At 42.6% G+C, this 26,373-nt stretch overlaps 1 protein-coding gene across 3 annotated transcripts in view; it reads right to left on the bottom strand.

Annotated features, from left to right (window-relative positions):
• The window catches only part of si:ch211-195b15.7 (synembryn-A), a 28,756-nt gene extending 2,838 nt beyond the window's left edge, over positions 1 to 25,918 (bottom strand). The window contains exons 1-13 of one of the 3 annotated variants that reach the window (XM_034295571.1): positions 25,820 to 25,918; positions 25,586 to 25,677; positions 25,404 to 25,451; positions 23,690 to 23,707; positions 22,424 to 22,516; positions 20,377 to 21,059; positions 19,993 to 20,128; positions 19,662 to 19,850; positions 2,706 to 2,800; positions 2,339 to 2,489; positions 1,893 to 1,988; positions 1,021 to 1,165; positions 425 to 557 (exon numbers count right to left, since the gene is read on the bottom strand). In XM_034295571.1, the coding sequence (XP_034151462.1) occupies positions 425 to 557; positions 1,021 to 1,165; positions 1,893 to 1,988; positions 2,339 to 2,489; positions 2,706 to 2,800; positions 19,662 to 19,850; positions 19,993 to 20,128; positions 20,377 to 21,059; positions 22,424 to 22,516; positions 23,690 to 23,707; positions 25,404 to 25,451; positions 25,586 to 25,675 (1,877 nt within the window). In that variant the 5' untranslated portion in view covers positions 25,676 to 25,677; positions 25,820 to 25,918. Of the gene's footprint in view, positions 1 to 424; positions 558 to 1,020; positions 1,166 to 1,892; positions 1,989 to 2,338; positions 2,490 to 2,705; positions 2,801 to 19,661; positions 19,851 to 19,992; positions 20,129 to 20,376; positions 21,060 to 22,423; positions 22,517 to 23,689; positions 23,708 to 25,403; positions 25,452 to 25,585; positions 25,678 to 25,802 lie in introns of all 3 variants that reach the window. The other 2 variants (XM_010902253.3, XM_020044417.2) reach the window with 2 other exon arrangements.
• Between the last annotated feature and the right edge of the window lie 455 nt (positions 25,919 to 26,373).

Raw genomic sequence — 26,373 nt, 5'->3', positions numbered from 1 at the left:
AAGGATCTATGGGCCAAGAGAAACAAAACCATGTTTTAGTTTTCTTTAAACAGCCCTTAATTATTATGTATCCACCACTGGCTGAAAGGTTATGGAAGTAATGAAATCAGCTCCATATTCCTTTTGATGTTATTACATTTGGCCTTTGAAAAATGTACAAGCTCAAACACACTGTTTATGGTAAATGTCTATTTAGTAAAAATAGAATTAGATGTAATACAGTTTCTCTTGGTCAGTAGACTTATTTTATTTCTATCTAAGTACTATCTTACAACATCTAACATAAGTAAAATTCATTTTAGCATCCAACTCTCCAACTTTTAGCAATCAAAATTGCTGCTCCGGTTCAATCAAGTCTATAAACGATTCATATTAACCCTTACGATTTCAAACAAAGTGTGGTATCAATGATTGTTTTACAAACTTGTATTCCTCTGTATCGGAGTCTGAGTCACTAGAGTACTGGCTGTAGGTCACCTGACATCCACTCAGCATTCCCCGGGCTGCCAGCAATCCTGCTGCATTCCCATAGCCTGTGTACTTCACAAAACGACTCACTGGGACAGAGACAGATAGAGCGGGGTGGGGGGGGGGTTGTTAGGCTGGGATTAATTCAAACCTACCATAGGCATTTTTGCAGTTTCTATGATATTCAACTTGTGTCTATATACTTTTAATCTGAAAGGTAAGAGCTGTGACATTCATTCTGGTAGCCCTTGTTATATGTTCATATAATACCCAAGACCAGTCTGTGAGTTATTTTGACTATTGGAAAAAGAGCTCTGCATAAGTATGTTTCATCAAATGGACCCCCAATATAAGTAGCTATGTGAGGTTAATGGGTGTTCCATGTGGGGTTAATAACAATTCTGTGACTGTGATACAAAAGGGTTCTAGCTTACTAAGATTTTATATGCAGTACATATGTGCACAGGAGGCATTTGGTTTGGACCCCTAGGCAACAGTAAGTGTTGTTTTCAAATGAAGAGCTATTAAAAAAAGGCACACTGGTGTGGGTACCATTCTCTTTGCAGAGCACAAAAAGCAGCTCTGCGGCACAGTGCTTGATGTCCGTGTCCACATGGGTCATCAGGCGCACCAGATGTCCCTTCACTGTGGCCTCCTGCTCTGGCCTCTGGGCAACGTCCCTCAAAGGGGGGAGTATCTGCATAGTGGGGTAGGTAGAGGCAGGTGTATTACAGTTGGGTGGGAGCAAAAACCTGCAAAACCAGTTAGTTGTTTCCCAGCTTTTCCCAGGGGACGAGGCCACACATTCAAATAGACTGGTCAGGATAGAAGGGGACGAGGCCTCACATCCAAATAGACTGGTCAAGATAGAAGGGGACGAGGCCTCACATCCAAATAGACTGGTCAAGATAGAAGGGGACGAGGCCTCACATCCAAATAGACTGGTCAGGATAGAAGGGGATGAGGCCACACATCCAAATAGACTGGTCAAGATAGAAGGGGACGAGGCCTCACATCCAAATAGACTGGTCAAGATAGAAGGGGACGAGGCCTCACATCCAAATAGACTGGTCAAGATAGAAGGGGACGAGGCCTCACATCCAAATAGACTGGTCAGGATAGAAGGGGACGAGGCCACACATCCAAATAGACTGGTCAGGATAGAAGGGGACGAGGCCACACATCCAAATAGACTGGTCAGGATAGAAGGGGACGAGGCCACACATCCAAATAGACTGGTCAGGATAGAAGGGGACGAGGCCACACATCCAAATAGAATGCTCAGGTTAGAAGGGGACGAGGCCACACATCCAAATAAACTGATTGTGAGACCTGCTTCTCCAGTCACATGAACTAAGCATCAAACGAATGTGTTCACACTGTGTAAAGCCCCAATACTGAATTTGAATGGGAAAGATCAGTACCTGTTTTCTGAGGTAGTGGCGTGTCTCGCGGTGCACTCTGCAGCTCTCAGTTAGAAGATTCAGGACTGGAGTCAGTTTCTCCTTCAACTTTTGACCCTTCATAACAAACACATAGGCGTTTATGACCCTATTAAATTTTTTTTATTTTTTTTATATCAGTCTAGTAGACTAGTCTCATTTACAGCAAAGAACTGGGGCAACCAATAAGGGCAACTAACTACCTTTCTCACGGAGAATACAACAGATATCAGATACGTTTCAGTTACTGGTCATTTGCTGTAACCGCTAGGCTACCTACCACCCACATCTAGTGTCTATGGTTTAATGCTTACATTTGAAAATGCTAATAAGATGTCCCCATCCACAACACACAATAGGGAAGCACCCAGCATTCTCATCTAATCTCATTCCTACTTCTCTGTCCCTCCCTCTCCATCCTTCTGTACCCTGTACAGACGTTTCTCCATGAAGGTCAGTAGGGTGTGGACAGTCTCCATGTTGACCCCCTCCCATTCATGTGACCCCTCCGTGACACGTGCCGACAGCAGCACGTCAAGACATTGCAGGGGCAGAGCAGACAGCATGTTCACTGTGTGCCTATAGAAGGTTATAGTTAATGATTAAAGGTCTGGAATCCAGGCTAAAGAAATTCAAGGCAAAGTTGAAATGGCAGCCATTTTGAAAGGATTCAGAGCATATCTTTTTCACTTTACCACAAAAAAGGCAGCATTTAAACATCTAAAATGGATTACCACTAGTTTTGAATAAAAATGCATTATTAAATAACAGAGGAGGAGCATAACCCTTATATACCCTTGTAGGTCCTCAGTAAGGTCTTCTCTGTCACAGGTCACCTTCAGGCAGTGACGCAGCAATGCAGCCAGGTGGCGATAGAGAGCCGCATCCTCCTGAAGGAAAATATTGTATAACCAAAATGTCAAAATTACCTGAACTAAAGGTAAAGCATTGTTAAGATTAAAACAGCAAATAGAAATAGGTCTGGGTTTTGACTTTGTGGCTTAAACCTATTGATCACTGTGACAGAAACCAAAACTTCCAACTTGAAAATGTTTCGTATAAAAAAAGTTAAGACGCTGCGTAAATTGCTAATAAAAACAGAATCCAATGATGTGCAAATCATTTATCCTTACATTTAATTACAAATATTACAAAGAAATATCAAATGTTGAAACTTAGAAATGTTATTGTTTTTGGAAAAATACATAAACACATCCATTTTGAATTTAATGCCAGCAACACGGTTCAAAGAAGTTGGGACAGAGGCTTGTGTTGCATCACCTCTTCTTTTAACAATACTCTGTATGCGTTTGGGAACTGAGGAGACCACCTGCTCTAGTTTTGAAAGTAAAATGTATTTTCAATCTTGCTTGATATTGGATTTCAGCCGCTCAACAGTTTGGGGTCTCTTTTGTCATATTTTTTATTTCATAACACGACAAATGTTTCAATAGTTGACAGGTCTGGACTGCAGGCAGGCCAGTTTAGTGCCCAGACTCTTACTACAGAGCCATGCTGTTGTAACCTGTGCAGAATGTGGTTTGGCATTGCCTTGCTAACAAGCCGGATGGTTCCTCTCATCTTTAAACCAGAAGACGCAGCGTTCATGATTCCCAAAAATGATTTACCATTTAGATTTGTCAGACCACAGGACAGTTTTCCACTTTGCCTCAGTCCATCTGAAATTAGCTCGGGCCCAGAGAAGGCAGCGGCAGTTCTGCATCTTGTTTGTATACGTTTTATTGTTTGCATGGTAGAGTTTTAACTTGCATTTGTGGATGCAGAGACGTACTGTGTTCACAGACAATGGTTTTCAAAAGTGTTCCTGAGCCCATGCAGGGATGTCCACTACAGAATTGTATCTGTTTTTAATGCAGTGCCGCCATGAGGGCATAAAGATCATGGCCATCCCCTATTGGTTTTCGGTCTTCTCCCTTAAGTACAGAGATTTCTCTGAAATTCTATGAATCTTTTAATGATATTATGTACCGTTAATGATGAGATCATCAAACTCTTTGCAATTTCACTTTAAGAAATGTGATTCTTAAATTGTTGCTGATTTTTGCCTGCGCAGTCTTTCACAGAGTGGTGAACCCCTCCACATCTTTATTTCTGAAAGACTAATCCTCTCTTTTTATACCCAATCATGTTACTGATTTGTTGCCAATTAACCTAATTAGTTGTGGGATGTTCCTCCAGGTATGTTTTTTAGAATTACACAACTTTTCCAGTCTTTTGTTCCAACATTTTTGAAAAGTGTTGCTGGCATCAAATTCGAAGTGGGCATATATTTTTCAAGAAACAACAACATTTCTCAATTTCAACACTGAATACAGGGTTTAAATTATTTGCACATCATTACTCATCACAACTCTGTTTTTCTTTACATTTTACACAGCATCCCAACCTTTTGGGAAACAGAGTTGGATTATAATATAGTATATTTTTTATCTTTGTGAGAAACGTCCCAGAGCAAGATTTTTCACTGGCAATTTACAGTGGGGAGAACAAGTATTTCATACACTGCTGATTTTGCAGGTTTTCCTACTTACAAAGCATGTAAGGGTCTGTCATTTTTATCATAGGTACACTTCAACTATGAAAGACGGAATCTAAAACAAAAATCCAGAAAATCAAATTGTATGATTTGAAATCAAGCGTGCCGCACAAGCCCTGAAAAGTGAAGCCAAAACGTCTCGATCGCCCCCTGGTGAGTGGTCCTAGTATAGGGCATTAACCCCCCCCTCCCCATGTTATTCAATGGGACGCGAGACCAACTAAACAATTAAATTACCCTTCAAATATCTTTTTTCCAAAGCTGGTCATTTACTGTAGTTTGTATCATGCTAATGTAAATTCAAGAGTTTGTTTTTAAAATAAGTTGGTTTTTAGTTAGTTATTTAATGCTCTAAAAACGGTGGTGTGACGTCGTGATTGACAGCTGTGATTGACAGCTATCTGAGCCGAGGAGCCACTGAAGCGCCAACAGGCTTTTTTCGCGATCTTCGGAGGACTAAGGAGATTGGAGCTTTAAATTTAATCTCTAAATTTCTATAATTGATATAATTTCACACGGACATAATGGGTTGTTCTGCAGTAGATTGTGCTAACCGATCTGGCATTTCCAATTGATCTTTGAATTTTTTTCGGTAAGTTAAATTTATAAGCTATTTAATTAGTAAATAAATGTAATGGGCTAGCTAACGTTAGCTAAAAGACAACAAGCCTCGTTAATAGCCATGTTAATAGCTAGCAGGTGATCGTTAGCTAGAAGTTACCAATTACTTTTGTATTAGGCCTATTCTAAATTAAGGTTAAACATGATGTAAGTTAGGCTATAACATATCGTCTAGGTTTAACAAGCAAAGGTTGTACTGTACTTGGACTTGATTGAACTCTGTTTAAATGAGTGGTTAGTAGGCTACTTGTATTTACCTTATTTTAATGAGGTTGGAGTGGAACGGAGCAGACAGAGTTCACAGGAGCAGGACTCTACTTTCAAAACAGTTCAGCGTGTGCTTGCGATTGATTACGGTATGCGCATTCTGCGAGGGAGAGTGAGGGCGGGGCACAGGGGTGGGGCCGTTGATTTCGCGGCTTTACGGCTTTACTTCCTGCTCACTACTGCGCATAACTACTGCGCAGAACTGGTCCCAAGATCGCTATCTGTGCAGACGCAAGTCCATGATGTCAGTGCCATATCGGGACACTGGCGGCTTCAGTTTTCACCAATGGAAAAGAACGAAAGGGCGTCATCCATTTTTTTTTACAGTCTATGTTTTAAATAATTAAATTGCATTTTATTGCATGACATTAGTATTTGATCCCCTACCAACCAGTAAGAATTCCGGCTCTCACAGACCTGTTTTCTTTAAGAAGCCCTCCTGTTCTCCACTCATTACCTGTATTAACTGCACCTGTTTGAACTTGTTACCTGTATAAAAGACACCTGTCCACACATTCAATCAAACAGACTCCAACCTCTCCACAATGGCCAAGACCAGAAAGCTGTGTAAGGACATCAGGGATAAAATTGTAGACCTGCACAAGGCTGGGATGGGCTACAGGACAATAGGCAATCAGCTTGGTAAGAAATTATTAGAAAATGTAAGAAGTTCAAGATAATGGTCATTCTTCCTTGGTCTGGGGCTCCTTGCAAGATCTCACCTGTGGGCCATCAATGATCATGAGGAAGGTGAGGGATCAGCCCAGAACTACACGGCAGGACCTGATCAATGACCTGAAGAGAGCTGGGACCACAGTCTCAAAGAAAACCATAAGTAACACACTATGCCGTCATGGATTAAAATCCTGCAGCGCACACATGGTCCTTCTGCTCAAGCCAGCACATGTCCAGGCCCGTCTGAAGTTTGCCAATGACCATCTGGATGATCCAGAGGAGGAATGGGAGACGGTCATGTGGTCTGATGAGACAAAAATATAGCTTTTTGGTCTAAGTTCCACTCTGCGTTTTTGGAGGAAGAAGAAGGATGAGTACAACCCCAAGAACACCATCCCAACCGTGAAGCATGGAGGTGGAAACATAATTCTTTGGGGATGCTTTTCTGCAAAGGGGACAGGACGACTGCACCATATTGAGGGGAGGATGGATGGGGCCATGTATCGCGAGATCTTAGCCAACAACCACCTTCCCTCAGTAAGAGCATTGAAGATGGGTCGTGGCTGGGTTTTCCAGCATGACAACGACCTGAAACACACAGCCAGGGCAACTAAGGAGTGACTCCGTAAGTGGCCTATCCAGTCTCCAGACCTGAACCCAATAGAAAATCTTTGTAGGGAGCAGAAAGTCCGTATTGCCCAGCGACAGCCCCGAAACCTGAAGGATCTGGAGAAGGTCTGTATGGAGGAGTGGGCCAAAATCCCTGCTGCAGTGTGTGCAAACCTGGTCAAAAACTACAAGAAACATATTATCTCTGTAATTGCAAACAAAGGTTTCTGTACCAAATATTATGTTTTGCTTTTCTGATGCATCAAATACTTATGTCATGCAATAAAATGCAAATGAATTACTTAAAAATAATACAATGTGATTTTCTGGATTTTTGTTTTAGATTCTGTCACTCACATAAAAATTACAGACTTCTACATACTTTGTAAGTGGGACAACCTGCAAAATCGGCAGTGTATCAAATACTTGTTCTCCCCACTGTATATGTTTAGGGTGTGGCATACGATAGGTCTGTTCATTGGAACTGTCTCAACCAGAAACATTTCTACCACTAAGATTCCATGGAGCTCCTTTATTAGGGGTTCTCCGGTAGGAGAAACCCTATTGTTATTGTCGGTATTATAACATATTACAAAAACATATTGTTGCAATGTCCTACCAATCTGTTATTCCATTGTCAATGTTTTTGTTGATGGCCTTAGAGTGTTACTGTTGAGTCAGAAGTCTCTACGACCATACACATACAGACTCGAATGTCCCCTGCCAGACTATTTTCCTGTGCTTACCTTAAAAGACTATGGTGTCTATCTCAATGTGCATTACACCAGAAGGACTTTCATCACCAACTCTACGCTTGAATTTGGTCTATGCAAATTGCCTCATAATAAAATTACCAGACCTTGAAGTGGAAAATGGCATTTGGGAAATACTCAGTAGGATTTAAAGAATTCATATATAGTGTCAATACATGTCTCCATTATGGTGTTAAGACCATTTTCTTGTCTTAACACCATAGACTTTGATTCACTGTTTACAACATTAAATAAGGAATATTTCATTTTCTTTATCGATATCCCAGCATGCTTTGCGGCTGTCCAATTTGTAAATGTTTATGTTTGTTGTAATTGATAAGAATTTTTGTATTGGGTACACTCTTCAATGTTTTTTGGGGATTATTGTCTTTTTTGTGTGTCAACCATAGAAAGGAAGACCATGCAGTTTGGTGTGCTTTGCAACTTAATGAATGCTCCAGTAATGCAAAGCTGTGGCTCTCTTGTGTCTGCTTAGTATGTTCTTGGTGTATTCTGGGATGGTATGTATTGTTTATAAATGTTTGAACTATATTATGAAGCAGTATTTCATTTTAATTATGCATATCCCTGCATGCTCAGTGGATGTAGAATTTGTTCATTTTTGTTGTAATTGGTTAGAACATTACCATGCTTTCTTTATAGTGCCCTTTTGTGAATGGGTTGATGTGCTTAGCTGCTTCATGCCATCTCAGGGTTTGGTGCTCTCACTTTTATGTTTCTGCTAACCATGTGCTTGGTCGATTTTGGTGTGGTGTGAGTCACCTGCAATTAAATAACTGTTGTGGGTGTACAAACTACCGATACCTTTTGAACTGTTCGAGCTACAAACCGGAAATCAACTTTGTTTCACCAGTTTAGCTATCCCCACTTCAAATTAAGAAACGTTTACCTGTTTTCCAAATGCTAATTAGCGTCAATTGTGTTAATTAACTATTTGTCTGTATCTTTTGAACCGTTCGTCCTACAGACACGAAATCTCTTTGTTTTACACGTTTAGGCTATCCCCAGTTCATATGATCAAACATTTATCGATTTTATGTATGCTATTTAGCGTAAATAGTGTTAATTAACTATTAGGCTGTATCTTTTGAACCATTCGTGACACAGACACGAAACCAAATGTTTCACATGTTTAAACTATCCCCACTTCAATCGTTACATAGGCTAATTAGCGTAATTAGCGTTAATTAACTATTAGGCTGTATATTTTCAACCTTTCGAGCTACAGACACATGACCTGTCATTGGTAACACTTATGAACTTCAACTATGTCTTGTCTGCTAATTTATGCTAATTACCCTCACCAACGGTATCTCTTGAAAATTAGGCTCCAAAACCATTCGATAGGGAGACACTATTTTAAACCATAAATACTTTTTTAAACAGCTATTAGATTATATTCAACTATTGTCATTGAACAATAGTACAGTACAACAAAATGCAATTTGGGTCTAACCAGAAGTGCAAATAGAGGGGGGCAGAAAAAGTATTAAGTACATATATGTACAAATGGACTGTATGGATGTACAATTAATGCAAATGCAATTCTAATTGTGCGGTGAAAGATTTACAAATTTATAGAAAAGTATTAAGTATAATGAATGTACAATGAACTACTTCCGTATGGTTCTTCAACAGGCTCAGGTGCATCATAGACATCATCACAGAGAGGGACATTGCGCCTGGTAGCAATGTTGTGCAGGACGATACACGCAAATATTATGTTGCATGCTCCCTGTGGTTCCACTCGCAAGTAGTTAAGGCATGCAAAGCGTCTCTTCAGAACTTCATTTAAACGCTCAATTGCACATCTTGTTTTGCAATGAGCAGTGTTGAAGTGTGCCTGCGCAGGTGTGGTTGCTGCAAGAAAAGGAGTCATCAGCCATGGTAGGAGTGGGTAGGCACTGTCTCCTAATATTATGCCATCCGGTCGGTTGGTTTGGAGCTCTCTGTATAAAGCACTCTCTCTCAGGATACGTGCATCATAAACAGACCCAGGCCACTTCACAACACAGTTTGTGATGATGAGGTCAGCATCGCCCACAAGTTGGATAATGGGGTCTGGCCAGAAGAGGACCTTGGAGCAAGTGAAATTTAGATGGAAGAATCTGAGGGCCAGAGCAACAAAGGACCTTGCTGAAGCAAAAAACACCCAAACAGGCAACAAACCCTTTAAGAAAGGTGAATACACTGATGAGGGTCTGGACATTATTGGAGGTGAGAACTCTAAAGTCCTACAAGGGATTCAAGGTGTTGTAGGGGATGGTGAGCCTACGATTGTAGAGGAAAGTGAGCCAGTTCCTCCTAATGCAGAAGAAACTTTCATTCTGGATCTCAGCCCTATTATTGAAGAACAACCTGGATCCACACTGGTAGAGCCAGCAGTCACAGGAGTTCAGAAAAGAGGCTTAAAGCGTCCTTTGCCGAATAATAATGATGATGCCTATGAATCACTTCTTAAACAAGAAACTGAAAGAGCAGAAGCACAGATACTCCTGGCAGAGGAACAAATCAAGCTGACCAAACTGCAGCAAACCAAAGCAAAACTTCAGATCTGCCTCCTAAAAGCAGGGCTTGGAAATTCTGGTCTCTCCTCCTCAGATGAAGAAGAACCCTGAACATTCTTTATTTTGTTAACCATTGGAAATTTGCCCTTTTTCTTTTAATTAATTTTTTAAGACGTTTCAAAATATCACAATGTATTTGTTAATGTACTGTATTTGTTTTTATTTGTTGTGGCCCAGATGAGGGGTAATAAAATAAATTATGAATGGAAGTGGATGTTTCTGTTATTTTTGTGTTTTGTCTCAAAATATGAAACACTTACAGTGATGTTGGCTCTTCTACCTGTTCTTTACATAGCTGGTAGCCCACATTGTGATATGTTGTCCAATTTAGAGCACTTGTAATCCGGATTTGGAAATCTTGAAAACTGTGTATCTGGATCAGGGTGATCCAGTCCAATGTTGCTTTGAAAAACCGGCATAAATAAGATGGATTACCTGATCCTGAATAGCAAAAAATGGGATTTCCAAATTTGGATAATTTTGATCCAGATTAAATGTTTTGAACAACTCATGTTGAAAAAGAGAGCTTTGTTAAACGATGTTATACAATGGTGGAAGATTGGGGAAGGATCAGGCCAGGGATTAGCATAATGGGATGTCCAGATAACGTTATGAAAGATGGTACTGTATAAAAATGTGTGTCTTGGAAGCATGTCTGGTTTTCAGTAACAAAGTAATCATAATTTGTTTGTTTTGTTTGCATTTTTACCCTGGGGTATAATTGTCTGTCAATTTTTTTCAATGTCCTTTCTTTTGTCTTGGTGAGGAATCAGAGCTATGGAGGACCAGAGGATCAACGCTTGGAAGACTGCTGTTCTGCAGACCAGCATGGCTTTATGACCTTAATAAAGTCTGCTACTGAATTCACAAATTCCTGAGTTGTTTCAGCTCTTTGGCAGGAAAATTTACTTTTTCCATGACATGTGGAGAAAATATTTTTCAATTGGGTGAATTGTATTACCTAAATTATTAAAGGTTTCAATTGTTTTTCCATTATAAATTTCATGAAAAAAGTTAATGTAATTTGACCTCATCAGCTGATTAAAAGCTAGTTTGGTGAGATATTCTTAGGCCAAAACATATTTAGTTGCTTATTAATTTGCCTGGGTGACGTCAGTCATGGACAAATTGGACAAATAATTACAAGCCGAGTTGATAGCTAATTAGAGCCCTTAGCGTTAGTGTTTGCATTAGAAATGCATTTGTTACCGTGTTGTTACTGGGTTAGGAAATGTTGAATCAATTCATCTCATCTTCATCCGCTTATCCGGTATCGGGTCGTGGGGGCAGCAGCTCCAGCAGGGGAGCTGGCTTCTCACCATATCCCTAAGGGAGAAGCCAGCCACCCTTCTGAGAAAACACATTTCAGCCGCTTGTACTCGCAATCTAGTTATTTCGGTCATGACCCAGCCTTCATGACAATAGGTGAGGGTAGGAAGGAAAATTGACCGGTATATCCAGAGCTTTGCCTTCCGGCTAAGCTCTCTTTTTGTCACAACGGTGCGGTAAAGCGAATGCAATACCGCCCCCGCTGCTCCGATTCTCTGGCCAATCTCCCGCTCTATTGTCCCCTCACTCGCGAACAAGACCCCGAGCTACTTGAACTCCTTTACTTGGGGTAACGCCTCATTCCCTATCTGGAGGAAGCACTCCATCGGTTTCCTGCTGAGAACCATGACCTCAGATTTAGAGGTGCTAATCCTCATCCCAACTGCTTCGCACTTGGCTGCGAACCGGTCCAGTGAGTGCTGAAGGTCACAGACCGATGATGCCATCAGGACCACATCATCCGCAAAAAGCAGCGATGAGATCCCCAGCCCACAGAACTGCAACCCCTCCCCACCCCGACTACGCCTCGATATCCTGTCCATAAAAGTTACGAACAGGATTGGTGACAAAGCGCGGTGACAAAGCGCAGCCCTGGCGGAGGCCAACCCCCACCAGATATATTTTTCCTTTTGTTTTTTGATTATTTTGTTGGGCCAGATTATCTGAGTGGTGTCTTGAGCTTTTGTTGAGTTAGCAGTTGTTAAAGAACTTATCCTCAGGATGAATTGGTTAAGAGGAATTCTCTCTATGTTCAGCTCTTGGCATTTCTAGGTTTTATAGTGGTAGGAGTGGGGATCACTGGTTTGTAAATGATTATAAAATGTGCTGGCTCTTTTTTGGATATTAATAAGTAGAGGAAATTGGCCTAGGCTCTTTCTCTCTCTGCCTGTCTCTATCAGACAGGGAAGGAAACAGTTCTGGTTATTTGTAATTGTTTTTGAAAGACTGCTCTCCTTTTAACTGTTATTAATTAATCTATTTACAGATGCTGTAATTTATTTTCAGTAAGTTCAGTAAATGGTACTGTAAAAGATTACAACGTCTGATGTAGAAACATGACAGTATTAAGCTAGCAACTGTGATGCCTGTAAGATACTTTTTTTTACAGGGAGAAATACTTGAGTGCATAAAATGTTCCCACATTTTCTATGTGTATACACATTCTTAATTCCATTCCTAAGTACACATTTAAAATCTATGCAATATTGATAAATGAAGCCCCTGATTTTACAGGTCTGTTAAATAAAAAAGAACATGAGGTGCCTACAGGACTGGCTGCTTCTGTTCTATCGCCACAAAAGTCAAAATAATCCCATTGCTAATATTATACAGTACCAGTCAAAAGTTTGGACACACCTACCCATTCTAGGGTATTTCTCTAGTTTTATGGTTTTCCACGTTGTGGAAATATATTGAACACATTAAATCTATGTAATAACACATGGAATCTTGTAGCAACCAAAAAAGTATAAAATAGATCAAAATACATTTTATATTGTACATTTTTCAAAGTAGCTAGCCTTTACCTTGATGATATCTTTGCACATTGCATTCTCTCAACATACTTCATGAGGTAATCACCTCGAACACATTTCAATTAACAGGTGCGCCTAATTAAAATGTAATTTGTGTAATTTCTTTCCTAAATGTGTTTTAGCCAATTAGTTGAGTTGAGACAAGTAGAGTTGGTGTACCGACCATAATTATGTCTGTCCTGTAGTAGTCCATATTTTTGCAAAGAGCTCAAATAAGAAAGGAGAAATGACAGGCTAACATTACTCAGTTTAAGACATGAAGATCAGTCTGTCTGGAAAATATCAAGACAATTCTTTAAGTGCCACAGAAAAGGAAGACCCAGAGTTACCTCTGCTGCGGAGGATAAGTTCAGAGTTACCAGCATCAGAAAACTGCACCTCAGACACATTTCACCATCAACTGTTCACAGGTGATTGCGTGAATCAGGCCGTTATGGTTAAGTTGCTCCAAACAATCCACTACTGAAGGATGCCAATAAGAATGGACTAGCTTGAGCCAAGAAACACCATCAATGGAAATCAGACCAGTGGAAATCTCTTCTTTGGTCTGATGAGTCCAGTGTGCAGAGTGAGTGAATGGATGATCTCTGCATGTATGGTTCCCACCATGAAGCATGGAGGTGTGATGGTGTCAGAGTACTTTCCTAGTGACACTGTCTGTGATTTTTTTTTAATTCAAGGCACACTCAACCAGCATGGGTACCACAGTGTTCTGCACCGATACACCCTCCCATCTGATTTGGCTTAATGGGACTATCATTTGTTTTTCATCAGGCCAATGAAACAAAACACATCTCCAAGCTGTGTAAGGGCTATTTCACCAAGGAGTGGTGAAATGCTGCTTCAGATGACCTGGTCTCTGAAGCAGCACTTTGAGATGGTTTGGGATGAGTTCATCTGCATTGTGAAGGGAAAGCAGCCAACCAGTGCTCAGCATATGTGAGAACTCCTTCAAGATTGTTAGAAAGACATTCCAGGACTACCTCAGGATAGCATGCCAAGGGTGTGCAAAGCTATCATCAAGGCAAAGAGACAAACACTTTAACACTTTTTTGGTTATGATTCTGTATGTTTATTTCATAGTTTTGTTTCTTTTCACTATTATTCTACGGTGTGGAGCTGTCAACTGATCACCACCTGGTGGTGAGTTGGATCCGATGGCGGGGGAGGAAGCTGGACAGACTCGGCAGGCCAAAGCGTACTGTAAGGGTCTGCTGGGAACGTCTGGCCGAGTCTCCTGTCAGAGAGATCTTTAACTCCCACCTCCGGCAGAGCTTCGACTGGATCCCGAGGGAGGCTGGAGATATTGAGTCCGAGTGGACCATGTTCTCCACCGCCATTGTGGAAGCGGCCGCTCGGAGCTGTGGCCGTAAGGTCTCCGGTGCCTGTCGAGGCGGCAATCCCCGAACCCGGTGGTGGACACCGGAAGTAAGGGATGCCGTCAAGCTGAAGAAGGAGTCCTATCAGGCCTGGTTGGCTTGTGGGACTCCTGAGGCAGCTGACGGGTACCGACAGGCCAAGCGGGCTGCAGCCCGGGTGGTTGTGGAGGCAAAAACTCGGGCCTGGGAGGAGTTTGGTGAGGCCGTGGAGAAGGACTATCGACTGGCCTGGAAGAGATTCTGGCAAACCTTCCGGCACCTCAGGAGAGGGAAACAGTGCCCTACCAACGCTGTTTACAGTAGAGGTGGGCAGCTGTTGACCTCAACTGAGGATGTCGTCGGGCGGTGGAAGGAGTTCTTCGAGGATCTCCTCAATCCCGTTTTCACGTCTTCCATTGAGGAAGCAGAGGATGAGGGCTCAGAGGTGGACTCGTCCATCACCCGGGCTGAAGTCACAGAGGTGGTCAAGAAACTCCTCGGTGGCAAGGCACCAGGTGTGGATGAGATCCGCCCTGAGTACCTCAAGTCTCTGGATGTTGTGGGGCTGTCTTGGTTGACACGCATGTGCAACATCGCGTGGCGTTCGGGGACAGTGCCTCTGGGATGGCAGACCGGGGTGGTGGTCCCTCTTTTTAAGAAGGGGGACCGGAGGGTGTGTTCCAACTATAGGGGGATCACACTTCTCAGCCTCCCCGGGAAAGTCTATGCCAGGGTTCTGGAGAGGAGAATACGGCCGATAGTAGAACCTCGGATTCAGGAGGAACAGTGTGGTTTACGTCCGGGCCGTGGAACACTGGACCAGCTCTATACCCTCTACAGGGTGTTGGAGGGTTCATGGGAGTTTGCCCAAACAATCCACATGTGTTTTGTGGATTTGGAGAAGGCATTCGACTGTGTCCTTCGCGGCATCCTCTGGAGGGTGCTTCGGGAGTATGGGGTCCTGGGTCCTTTGCTAAGGGATGTCAGGCCCTTTGTCACCGGTTCTGTTCGTAATTTTTATGGACAGAATCTTAAGGCGTAGCCAGGGGCCGGAGGGTGTCAGGTTTGGAGAACACACAATTTCGTCTCTGCTCTTTGCAAATTATGTTGTCGTGTTGGCCCCTTCTAACCAGGACCTTCAGCATGCACTGGGACGGTTTGCAGCCGAGTGTGAAGCGGTGGGGATGAAAATCAGTACCTCCAAATCCGCAGGGTGGCTGGGCGATCCCTTAGAGATAGGGTGAGAAGCTCGGTCACCCGGGAGGAGCTCAGAGTAGAGCCGCTGCTCCTCCACATCGAGAGGGGTCAGCTGAGATGGCTTGGACATCTGTTTCGGATGCCTCCGGAACGCCTTTGTCTCCCGGCTGGCCTGGGAACGCCTCGGTGTCCCCCCGGAAGAGCTAGAGGAAGTGTCTGGGGAGAGGGAAGTCTGGGCATCCCTGCTTAGACTGCTGCCCCCGCGACCCAGCCCCGGATAAGCAGAAGATGATGGATGGATGGAATTATCTAATCAACCAATCACATGGCAGTTGCTTCAATGCATTTAGGCGTGTGGTCCTGGTCAAGAAAATCTCCTGAACTCCAAACTGAATGTCAGAATGGGAAAGAAAGGTGATTTAAGCAATTTTGAGCGTGGCATGGTTGTTGGTGCCAGACGGGCCTTTACAAAGAATGGTGTGAAAAGGGAAAAACATCCAGTATGCGGCAGTCCTGTGGGCGAAAATGCCTTGTTGATGCTAAAGGTCAGAGGAGAATGGGCCAACTGATTCAAGCTGATAGAAGAGCAACTTTGACTGAAATAACCCCTCGTTACAACCGAGGTATGCAGCAAAGCATTTGTGAAGCCACAACACGCACAACCTTGAGGCATATGTGCTACAACAGCAGAAGACCCCACCGGGTACCACTCATCTCCACTACAAATAGGAAAAAGAGGCTACAATTTGCACGAGCTCACCAAAATTGGACAGTTGAAGACTGGAAGAATGTTGCCTGGTCTGATGAGTCTCGATTTCTGTTGAGACATTCAGATGGTAGAGTCAGAATTTGGCGTAAACAGAATGAGAACATGGATCCATCATGCCTTGTTACCACTGTGCAGGCTGGTGGTGGTGGTGTAATGGTGTGGGGGATGTTTTCTTGGCACACTTTAGGCCCCTTAGTGCCAATTGGGCATTGTTTAAATGCCACGGCCTACCTGAGCATTGTTTCTGACCATGTCCATCCCTTTATGACCACCATGTACCCATGCTCTGATGGCTACTTCCAGCAGGATAATGCACCATGTCACAAAGCTCGAATCATTTCAAATTGGTTTCTTGAACATGACAATGAGTTCACTGTACTGAAATGGCCCCCACAGTCACCAGATCTCAACCCAATAGAGCATCTTTGGGATGTGGTGGAACAGGAGTTTCGTGCCCTGCATGTGCATCCCACAAATCTCCATCAACTGCAAGATTTTATCCTATCAATATGGGCCAACATTTCTAAAGAATGCTTTTAGCACCTTGTTGAATCAATGCCACGTAGAATTAAGGCAGTTCTGAAGGCGAAAGGGGGTCAAACACAGTATTAGTATGGTGTTCCTAATAATCCTTTAGGTGAGTGTATATACACTATATAAAAAAAAAAACATTTACGGCTAAAAAACAAACAAGAAATGAGCTATAAAGGTATTACTTATTAACGTAAATTTAGCTAAGAGGTATTGAGTAACCCACCCCTTTATTTACAGTAACAGTACACAATAGACATAATACAATTACAGAGTTTTATATATGAAAAAAGTAAAATGCAACTGTATACAGAATAAACATACGGCTGTGGAAACAATAAACCAGGCAAGCCTAGTTCAGCCGACCCGCAATAGAAAGTGTTGCCCTCTCAAGATTCAAACCCAGGTCACACACGCAAAGGGCTGTGTTGTTTACCACTACACCACGGAGATGTACATTTGTCAGTATAGCCTCTTGTGTCTACCATGAACAAATCCTCTTTTGCCACTGGCCGTTCTAACAGTTAATTGGCCATTCTTTAATGACATTGATATGGTTAACATTTCTTACTAAGTTTACCTCCACCACATATAGCATCTATGCATTGTATGGCGTTTGCCACTGGCCGTTTTAACAGCGTATAAGACAGTAATAAGCTTTACCAGTATCTACTAACTTACTGGAATAATCAAAAGAATTGACCAATTGCTAGCGAGTCTGCCACAGCTAATTCATTTCATGGCATAAGAACTAATCTTTTCCTTCATGGCATAACTACATACTTTTTTCTTTAATTCATGAATGACACTGATACAATAACTATTAATAAAGGTGACGATAACTAACTTTTTCATCAAGTGAAAAGAGAGAAATAATTTATAAATGTTGTTGCTCTCAATAGATTTAAACTTATATCTTTTACATGAGAGGCATGTCTTTATCCAGTACGCCATGGCATTACACATTTCAGCAGTCGCTAGACACCATTGAGCATTGTGTTAAACTGACTAACGTTTCTTATTACGTTTACCTCCACCATAGCGTCTATGAACTGTATGGCTTTTGCCACTGGCCGTTTTAACAGCTTATAAGCCAGTAATAGGCTTATTGGTATCTACTTACTTCCTAGGAATAATCATAAGAATTGAGCAATTGCTAGCGAGACTGAAGATGAACCTTTCCATGCCAGAAACTGTCGCAATATAGCCGTTTACATTTAAGGCTTACTATAACGTAACTACTGTATGTTGTAGCCAGCAAATGTGTTTGTCTATCCAGACCCAAAATGCATGCACGGATGCGTACTTCGAATATCCACCAGAAACAGTCGCAATATAACCGTAAACTGTTTTATTTCAGGCCTAATATAATGTAGACATTGAAGGTTTTCATCAGCAAAGTTTCCGTCTATACGGAATAATTCATACTTTGCTTCAGCTGCAATGAGATATGAACTCAGGACCTATAGTTTACAGGTCTGCTTCTCTAACCACTACGCTATTTAACAAGAGACACTCACTCTTCTTGGCTGGCTCCGCTTACGCGGTCCAGCAAAAATTTCAGGAGACCAATGCAAAATTATCAGTTTCTCTGATTTTACTATTCATCGGTATGTGTTTGAGTAAAATAAACATTACACCCAAATACCAAATAAAAATATTGTCATTTAGAGTATTTATTTGTAGAAAACAACAACTAGTCAAAATAACCATATATGGAAAATAACCATATGCATTGTTTTCAGACCTCAAATAATGCTAAGAAAAGACATTCTTATTCATTTTTCAACAACAAAATGCTAATGTTTTAACTTAGGAAGAGTTCAAAAATCAATATTTGGTGGAATAACCCTTTTTTTTAATCACAGCTTTCATGCGTCTTGGCATGCTCTCCACCAGTCTGTCACATTGCTGTTGGGTGACTTCATGCCACTCTTAGCACAACAATTCAAGTAACTCAGCTTTATTTGATGGCTTGTGACCATCCATCTTCCTCTTGATCAAATTTCAGAGGTTTTCAATGGTGTTAAAGTATGGCATGGAAAAAACTATTCTCAGAGTTGGGGAACATTGTCAGAGCAGAAGGAAGCAGGTGTTCTTCCAGGATAACCTTCTACTTGGCTTAATTCATGTGTCCTTCAAAAAAGACAAATCTGCCCGATTCCAGCCTTGCTGAAGCATCCCCAGATCATCACTGTTCCTCCATCAAATTTCACAGTGGGTGCGAGACACTGTGGCTTGTAGGCCTCTCCAGGTCTCCGTCTAACCATTAGACGACAAGCTGAAAATTTGACTTGTCAGAGAAGATTACTTACTCCATTCTTCTACTGTCCAATCTTTATGGTCTTTTGCAAACTTCAGCCTGGCTCTTCTTTGCATCTCATTGATGAAGGGCTTTTTTCTAGCTTTGCAAGACTTTAGCCCTGCCCCTAGGAGCCTGTTTTGAACGGTCCTCTCCGTGCACTTCACCCCAGCTGCTGTTTGCCATTCTTTTTGTAGGTCACTTGATGTCATCCTACGGTTGTTCAGTGACATTTGAATCAATTGACGGTCATCTCAGTCAGTGGACAGTCGTTTTCGCTCTCTGCCAGTCTGTAGCTTTGTTGTCCCCAATGTCTGTTGCTTGACCTTGTTCTTATGAACCGCTGTCTTTGACATTTTCAGGATGGAAGCAACCTGACAACCTGACACTATCATTCTGCCAGTAAAGCCAGAATTGAACCCTTCTTTTCCTCACTCAAATCTTTTAATTTAAACTCTTAATTTGGTCTCCTAATTTTTTGCAGAGCTGTATATCAGTGAGAGGGGAATGATAAACAGTCTGATTGGATTTAAGGACATTTGGCTACATACCCTACTGTCAAAAATGCTTAATAAAATTATTAGAAGGGGCATTATGGGTATTGTAGTATATTATGCTAAAGGGGCACAATGGTAATTCTACAGGACTCTACTCTTCCCACCTCATCCGGCTCCTGTCTGTGGAATCTGTATGTGATGGTGAACAGGATCTTTAGTATCTCCGCAACTCGCTGTGACACTTCCGTGGAGACAGGGGGTGCTCTGGGGTCGCTCAGCACCTCATACTTTTCCCTCCACTGCACTGACAAACACTGCTCCAGAGCTGAGGTCAGCATGGACACCCCTCGCTCCTGAGAAAGTAGGGGTTTGTGCAGAAAGATAGAATTGGAGAGCCAGAGATTGAGAGGGAAGTACAGGACCCACCCCAAATCCTACCCCAAAGATTTATTTGGAAACTGAAAAAAGAGAACTCTGCCCCTTACAGACTTTTACCTTCTGCAGTTGTTCCCGAAGCTCTGGCCTCAGAGCAGTCAGCAGGAATAGCAGGCGCAGTTCATAGAATTGACCACTGGGTGGTACTCTGCCACTGATCCCTTTCTTCAACCTCTCTGAGAGACCAGAGAGCAGTCTGAGAGGGTGACAGTAGAGAGGGAGAAATTACAAACTTGATAATTGCATTAATTATAGTTTACTGATGGTTAATGCATTTTTGACAATAACGTTAATTAAGTAATGCCAGAAAAGCAAATTGAATCCAGGGAGCGATCAAGACAGGAAGGGAGTGTTGAAAATAAGGATAGAGAATGGAAAAGTGAGAGAAATTAGGGTAGCCTGGGAAACAATGTCATACTAGAGAATGGTCTTGCTCTTGCTCACCTCAGGGTGCTGACCCTTTCTTGAGCCCTCTGGCTATTATAGATAATATTACACAGGGCTTTCAGGGCCTCCCTCCTCCAAGCCTGCCCTTCCTCCTCTTCTTCCTCCTCTTCTCTGCTTTCGCACCGGACATCCTTCTTTCCACGTGCCAGCACTCCGTAACGTGGAGGGGGATGGTATTCAGCAGCGCTACTTTCTGTAGACACTGAACACGGGTTGCCTTGGCAGGTTTCCTCTGTGAGGGCAATAAAGCAGCACGGGTTGCTGTTCAGTGATGGGGATGCCATCCCTACACCCAGGTCTGGACAGATCTGAGTGGATGCTTCGTCCGACGAGCGCTGACGTGGGTTAGCATCGCAACCATTAGCATCCGTGATGCTACCCGCAAATGAGCTGCCAGCTCCAGCAGCCAATAGACTCTGTTTGCAGGTTATGGAGAGGACTTGGCTATAAGCTTCTCTTCTGGCACTGCAACCTTCCTCCTCGTCTTCCTCCCGGCCCTCTGGGTCAGGCAGGGCATTTATGCCGCCCAGACGTGCAAGGGTTAGGAGGGCATCATCAGTCACAAGGGGCCCCAGGCCCTGCCGGTCACGGGACAGGATACGTAGCGTACGAAGGATTACCCTCAGAACCCCTGGCTGGAGCTGGGTACGGATGAACCTGACCAAGGCAGCAGTCAGCCTCTGTAGAGAGGGGAAAGGTTCATTTCAAAGGGCTCTGTGCACATATACCGCTGAAGTATGGATTGAAATCCAGGCAACTGCTCATTCGTCAAAAAAAACCACTCCCCCTTTTCAACTGTCTTTTTCAAATAAAGAACAATGTCTGAAGATATATACACCGATCAGCCATAACATTATGACCACCTGCCTAATATTGTGTAGGTCTTCCTTTTGCCGCCAAAACAGACCTGACCCGTCGAGGCATGGACTCCACTAGACCTCTGAAGATGTGCTGTGGTATCTGGCACCAAGATGTTAGCAGCAGATCCTTTAAGTCCTGTAAGTTGCGAGGTGGAGCCCCCATGCATCTGTCTTGTTTGTCCCACACATCCCACAAATGCTTGATTAGATTGAGATCTAGGGAATTTGGAGGCCAAATCAACACCTTGAACTCGTTGTGTTCCTCAAACCATTCCTGAACCATTTTCGCGTTGTGGCAGTGTGCATTATTCTGCTAAAAGAGGCCAATGACATCAGGGAATACCGTTGCCATGAATGGGTGCACATGGTCTGCAACAACGCTCAGGTAGGTGGTACGTGTCAAAGTAACATTCACATGAATGGCGGGACCCAAGGTTTCCCAGCAGAACATTGCCCAAAGAATCACACTGTTTCTGCCGGCTTGCCTCCTTCCATCATACTACTATGCGTTCTACAGGAAAGTGACACACACGCATCCGGCCATCCATGTGATGTAAAAGGAAACTTCTACCATTGCTCCGTGGTCCAGTTCTGATGCTCACATGCCCATTGTAGGCCCTTTCGGTAGTGGACAGGGGTCAGCATGGGCACCCTGACTGGTCTGTTCCTACACAGCCCCATATGCATCATACTGTGATGTACTATGTGTTGTGAACCTTTTCTATCGGAAGCAGCATCAACAATTTGAGCTACAGTAGCTTGCCAGTAGCGTGCCACACAGGCCAGCCTTTGCTCCCACATGCATCAATGAGCCTTGTCCGCCCATGATCCTGTTGCCGGTTCACTGTTTTTCCTTCCTAGGACAACTTTTGATGGGTACTGACCACTGCAGACCGGGAACACCCCACAAGGGCGGCAGTTTTGGAGATGCTCTGACCAGTTGTCTAGCCATCACAATTTGGCCATCGTCAAAGTCGCTCAGGTCCTTACGCATTTTTCTAACACATCAACTTTGAGGACAGAATGTTCAATTGCTGCCTAATATATCCCACCCACTGACAGGTGCCATGATTATCAGTGTTATTCACTTCACCTGTCAGTGGTCACAATGCTATGGCTGATAGGTGTATGAACAAAAACACTTAGAATGCCGGAGGTAAATGAAGCACACATGCTTGACTTACCCGTCTGAGAAGTAAATCTGGGTCATCAGCATCATCCGAGTCCAAATCTGAGTCAGAATCAGGAACGTATTCCCTCACCTTGTTCTTCTTAAACTAGTGAGGGTCAATGGTGTAATAGGCTGAGTCATCATACATAACTAGCTTTGAAGTACACGCAGGCACTCGCACGCACACTCGCACGCACACTCGCACGCACACTCGCACGCACACTCGCACGCACACTAATATATCACAGAATTTTATGGAGATTAGTGTAGAGTAAGAACTGTAAGAACTGTCAGCTCATCTCCCATTTCACTGTCTCTCCATTTCTCTCTCTGACTGTCTCTCATTCCGTCTCTTTCTATTTCTCTGTACTTCATTCTGTCTTTATTTTTCTCACGCTGTATGGCCATCTATTTGTTTCTCTATTCCTCTCACTGTTTCTCTATGTCTATATTCCTCTTTGTGATGTGTATGTGCAGTTGGTCTGTACTCTGCTGGCAATGCTCAGCCCTCATTCAGGGTGGTTGTGGTTGGTGGGTGTCCCTTTGGTTGATGCTTGGCAATGTGGGTGGATTGATTTCCTGCCTGTTGGGCCCTGTCCGGGGCCTCCCCCAGATAGGGCCACAGTCACCGGACCCCCCTGTCTCAGCCCCAAGGTGTTACGCTGCTATATTATTGTGCTGGGGGAGTAGGGTTAGTTCTCCTTCTCCACTATAAATCCTTGTAAATCTAAGGAATGTATTTTCTAAATTTTCCATCTCCTGCCATTTTAAACTTAGGATATGAGGTCTTGGCCCACACCTGAGGAGTACCAGGCTTGAAAGACTCGTTGCTGTCCCTGTCCAAAGTCCTCCTGGTTGTGTTGCAGATCAAGATGATACCTGAGGATTTCAGCTGCCACTGTGCTAACACCTCCCCCTCCCCCGTGTTGTCCCTGTCCTTGTCCATCTGGTCATGCTTCTGACCTGGACTAGTTTTAAATAGACTCTGGACTCAACCCCCATGCATTTATTAATGATTACAATTTGTAATCTTAATATGTTCACCCGGCACAGCCAGAAGAGGACTGGTCACCCCTCTGAGCTTGGTTCCTCTCTAGGTTTCTTCCTAAATTTCGGCCTTCATAAGGAGTTTTTCCTAGCCACTGAAATTCAACACTACCCTTGTTTGCTCCTTGGGTTTTAAGGCCAGGTGTTTTGTAAAAGCACTTTGTGACAACTGCTGATGCACAAAGGGCTTTATAAATACATTTGATTGATTGATTGATATTTAGTTTTTTACCTCATCCAGTTCAACTTGCTATGGTCGTTGAATCCAAAGCCATAAAGGAGTAGAGCCATTGTACAGTTGGTGGAAGAAGACAGACATGCATGCAATGAGTAATGATGTCATTAAGATTATGAAGAGACTTAGAGAGAGGATAGGATGGGAATAGAAAGAGGCAGGTGAAAAAGATGGGGATTAAAAACAGAAACAGAAAGAAATCACAGAAGGCAGTTATATGGCTACTGGTTGGACAGGACTGCAAGACGGGATGAAGTGAGTGTAAGAGAGGGAGTGAAGGAGCTGAAGTTGAATGACTGAGGATAATCAGGCTTTAGATTGATTACATGGTTAATCTGAGCTGCTGGTGACCTGACATTGAGAGAACATGGACAGACCAAGACGAAATACAAGGAAAGAAATGGTTAGGTTAATGGGAATAAAAACAAATATTACGTCATGAACGAAGGAAGAAATCAGCATAGTTGGAGGGTGGAATGAAAAAGAAATTAGGTGTTGAAGGACAAAAGAAGGAAAGAAAAATAGTAGGGGCTGGTGGGAGGAATTAAATATTAAGAAATAATGGAAGAAATAAATAGCCAACAGTGAATAAATGTAAATGAATTACAGCAGGGACGTCAATAGAAATTCATGGATGGGGGGCTATGCCTCGGTTTGGGGGGTCAGGGCATACTCCCCTCAACATATTTTCATCATGTATTTTGAGAGCAGCAGTGGGTGTAACATTTATCAAAATAAAGTAATTTTTGGTCAAGGTTTGCTAAAAGAACACCTGTCTCAAAGTTTGTGTTAGACACTGATCTAATGACTCAAATTTTATCCAAGTAAAGAAATGAAAGTCCACTCCATCCAACACCAACAAAAGCCCCAAAATGGCCAAAACACCAAAAACCTTTTGTCAACTAGGCCTATAGTTTATAGTAAATTAAACATCTAAATACATATTCTGTTTCTAAGTCCCAAAATTGGGGGGGGGGGGGGGGGAGTAAAATGGCCTTTGGCAAAGCTATTCTCCTGCCCCCAACTGTCTTAAAATTGTGACTAGAGTCAAATACTTTTTTGTGGCACTACTGAGTATGGCAGGCAAGAATATGGTCTTATCCTAATTTGACTCTATAGTTGCAATATAATTTCAGCTGGGGGCTGTTTTCTTAACACTTGTTAAGAAAAAAAGACAGATCACGGAACACAAGTCGAATTTCACGAATTGCATCTTGTCTTAAACAATTTCCATACATCAAATTATTTCTTTTTTTACCTCAATACATTTATATAGAAAATGATAGTAATCTAGCTGAAAGGGTATATTGAATAACAAAACGTACCCTTGCTTTCCAGTGCATTTACATTTTGAACTTGAGGGGATTTACTTCTCGGACCACTAGAAACGGCTGATAACGGGGGTGGCCTATGGTAGGGAGATGTAATATTTACAGAAGTGAGGGCGCTTCAGATGAACGAGTGACATTCAAAGCATCAAACTCAACTGAACATGCTGCCAAATGAACAGCATTCTATACAATTTCTATACAATTTGTAAGAAGTTTAAGATGTGATGGAATGTATGACCAAATATTTACTGATATATTGTTTTATTTGGGGGGGGGGGGTAATTCATAATTTGGGTCAGCTAAAGCCCCCCTAAAATAGGCCTAGCAACGTCCCTGAATGACAGAAATAAAGAATACTCCTAGTCTTCTTCCGGACTTACCTTTCTTCGTTTCCTCTCCTCAAAATCAAAGAAGAAGCATTCAGCATTCTGTGGAGTTGGGGGAGCCAGGAAGCAAGGGAGAAAGATAATTGGAAAAAAGAGGGTGTCAAGATAGTAGGGTTGTCATGGTTACATAAAGTCAGACTATAATAGTAGTCATGGTAACACAGGCGGTATTGTACCTGAGTGTTGTAGTGGTCCAGGTGAGTCTGGACACTGTCCTGGTCACCTTGTTTAATATACTGAATGATCCTCTCCAAGTCCACATCCATGACTTTATATACACACACAACACACGCACACAGTATTACAACACAGAACCAAAGCAGAGATTGAGCAGTACTTATCCTAAGATGTACAAGATTCAACACTGTTGTTTTCACTCGTGCTATCACCTACCGCTACACCTCACAAACCTCTAGATGTCCCTTCAATGGCAGGACCGAGACAGTAACACCCTTAGTAATATCTCCTATGTGCTGTTGTCTTCAGGGCAGTGTCAAACTCCTAAACCCTGAACAAAATCTAATCTACTCTAATCTCTCTTACATCTCCTTCCATCCCTCCATCTCTTTGTCTAAGGTACAATAGGCCCCAGGATTACATGGTGCCCTCTGGAATTATTGGCACCCTTGGTAAGAAAAGTTCTGTGAAAATGTAATTGTTGTTCATCAGGTTTATCTTACACTGAAAATCTGAGAGTAAGCTATCCTTTAATTTAATAGTTAACCTTTAAACAAAACAAATGTTTTCTCTGTGGGTGAATTCTTTGCACCCCTAGACATTCGTAAGAAGCACATTTTTTCATGACTTATTTTAGATTTGGTACAAATTTGAGGTTGCACACAAGGGGAAGGTCAGAAAACAGTCAGACAAAACGAAACAAATGTGGTTGACCTTAATAAATGAGGCAATAGCTATAGAACAGTAACTACACATTTAAAAATACAACCACTATAAGGGTAGGTAT

The sequence above is a fragment of the Esox lucius genome, chromosome 11 (genome assembly GCF_011004845.1).
Source record: "Esox lucius isolate fEsoLuc1 chromosome 11, fEsoLuc1.pri, whole genome shotgun sequence".
NCBI lineage: Eukaryota > Metazoa > Chordata > Actinopteri > Esociformes > Esocidae > Esox > Esox lucius.
Note: the sequence above shows the minus strand (reverse complement) of the source record. Positions and strands in the feature narration are given on the sequence as shown.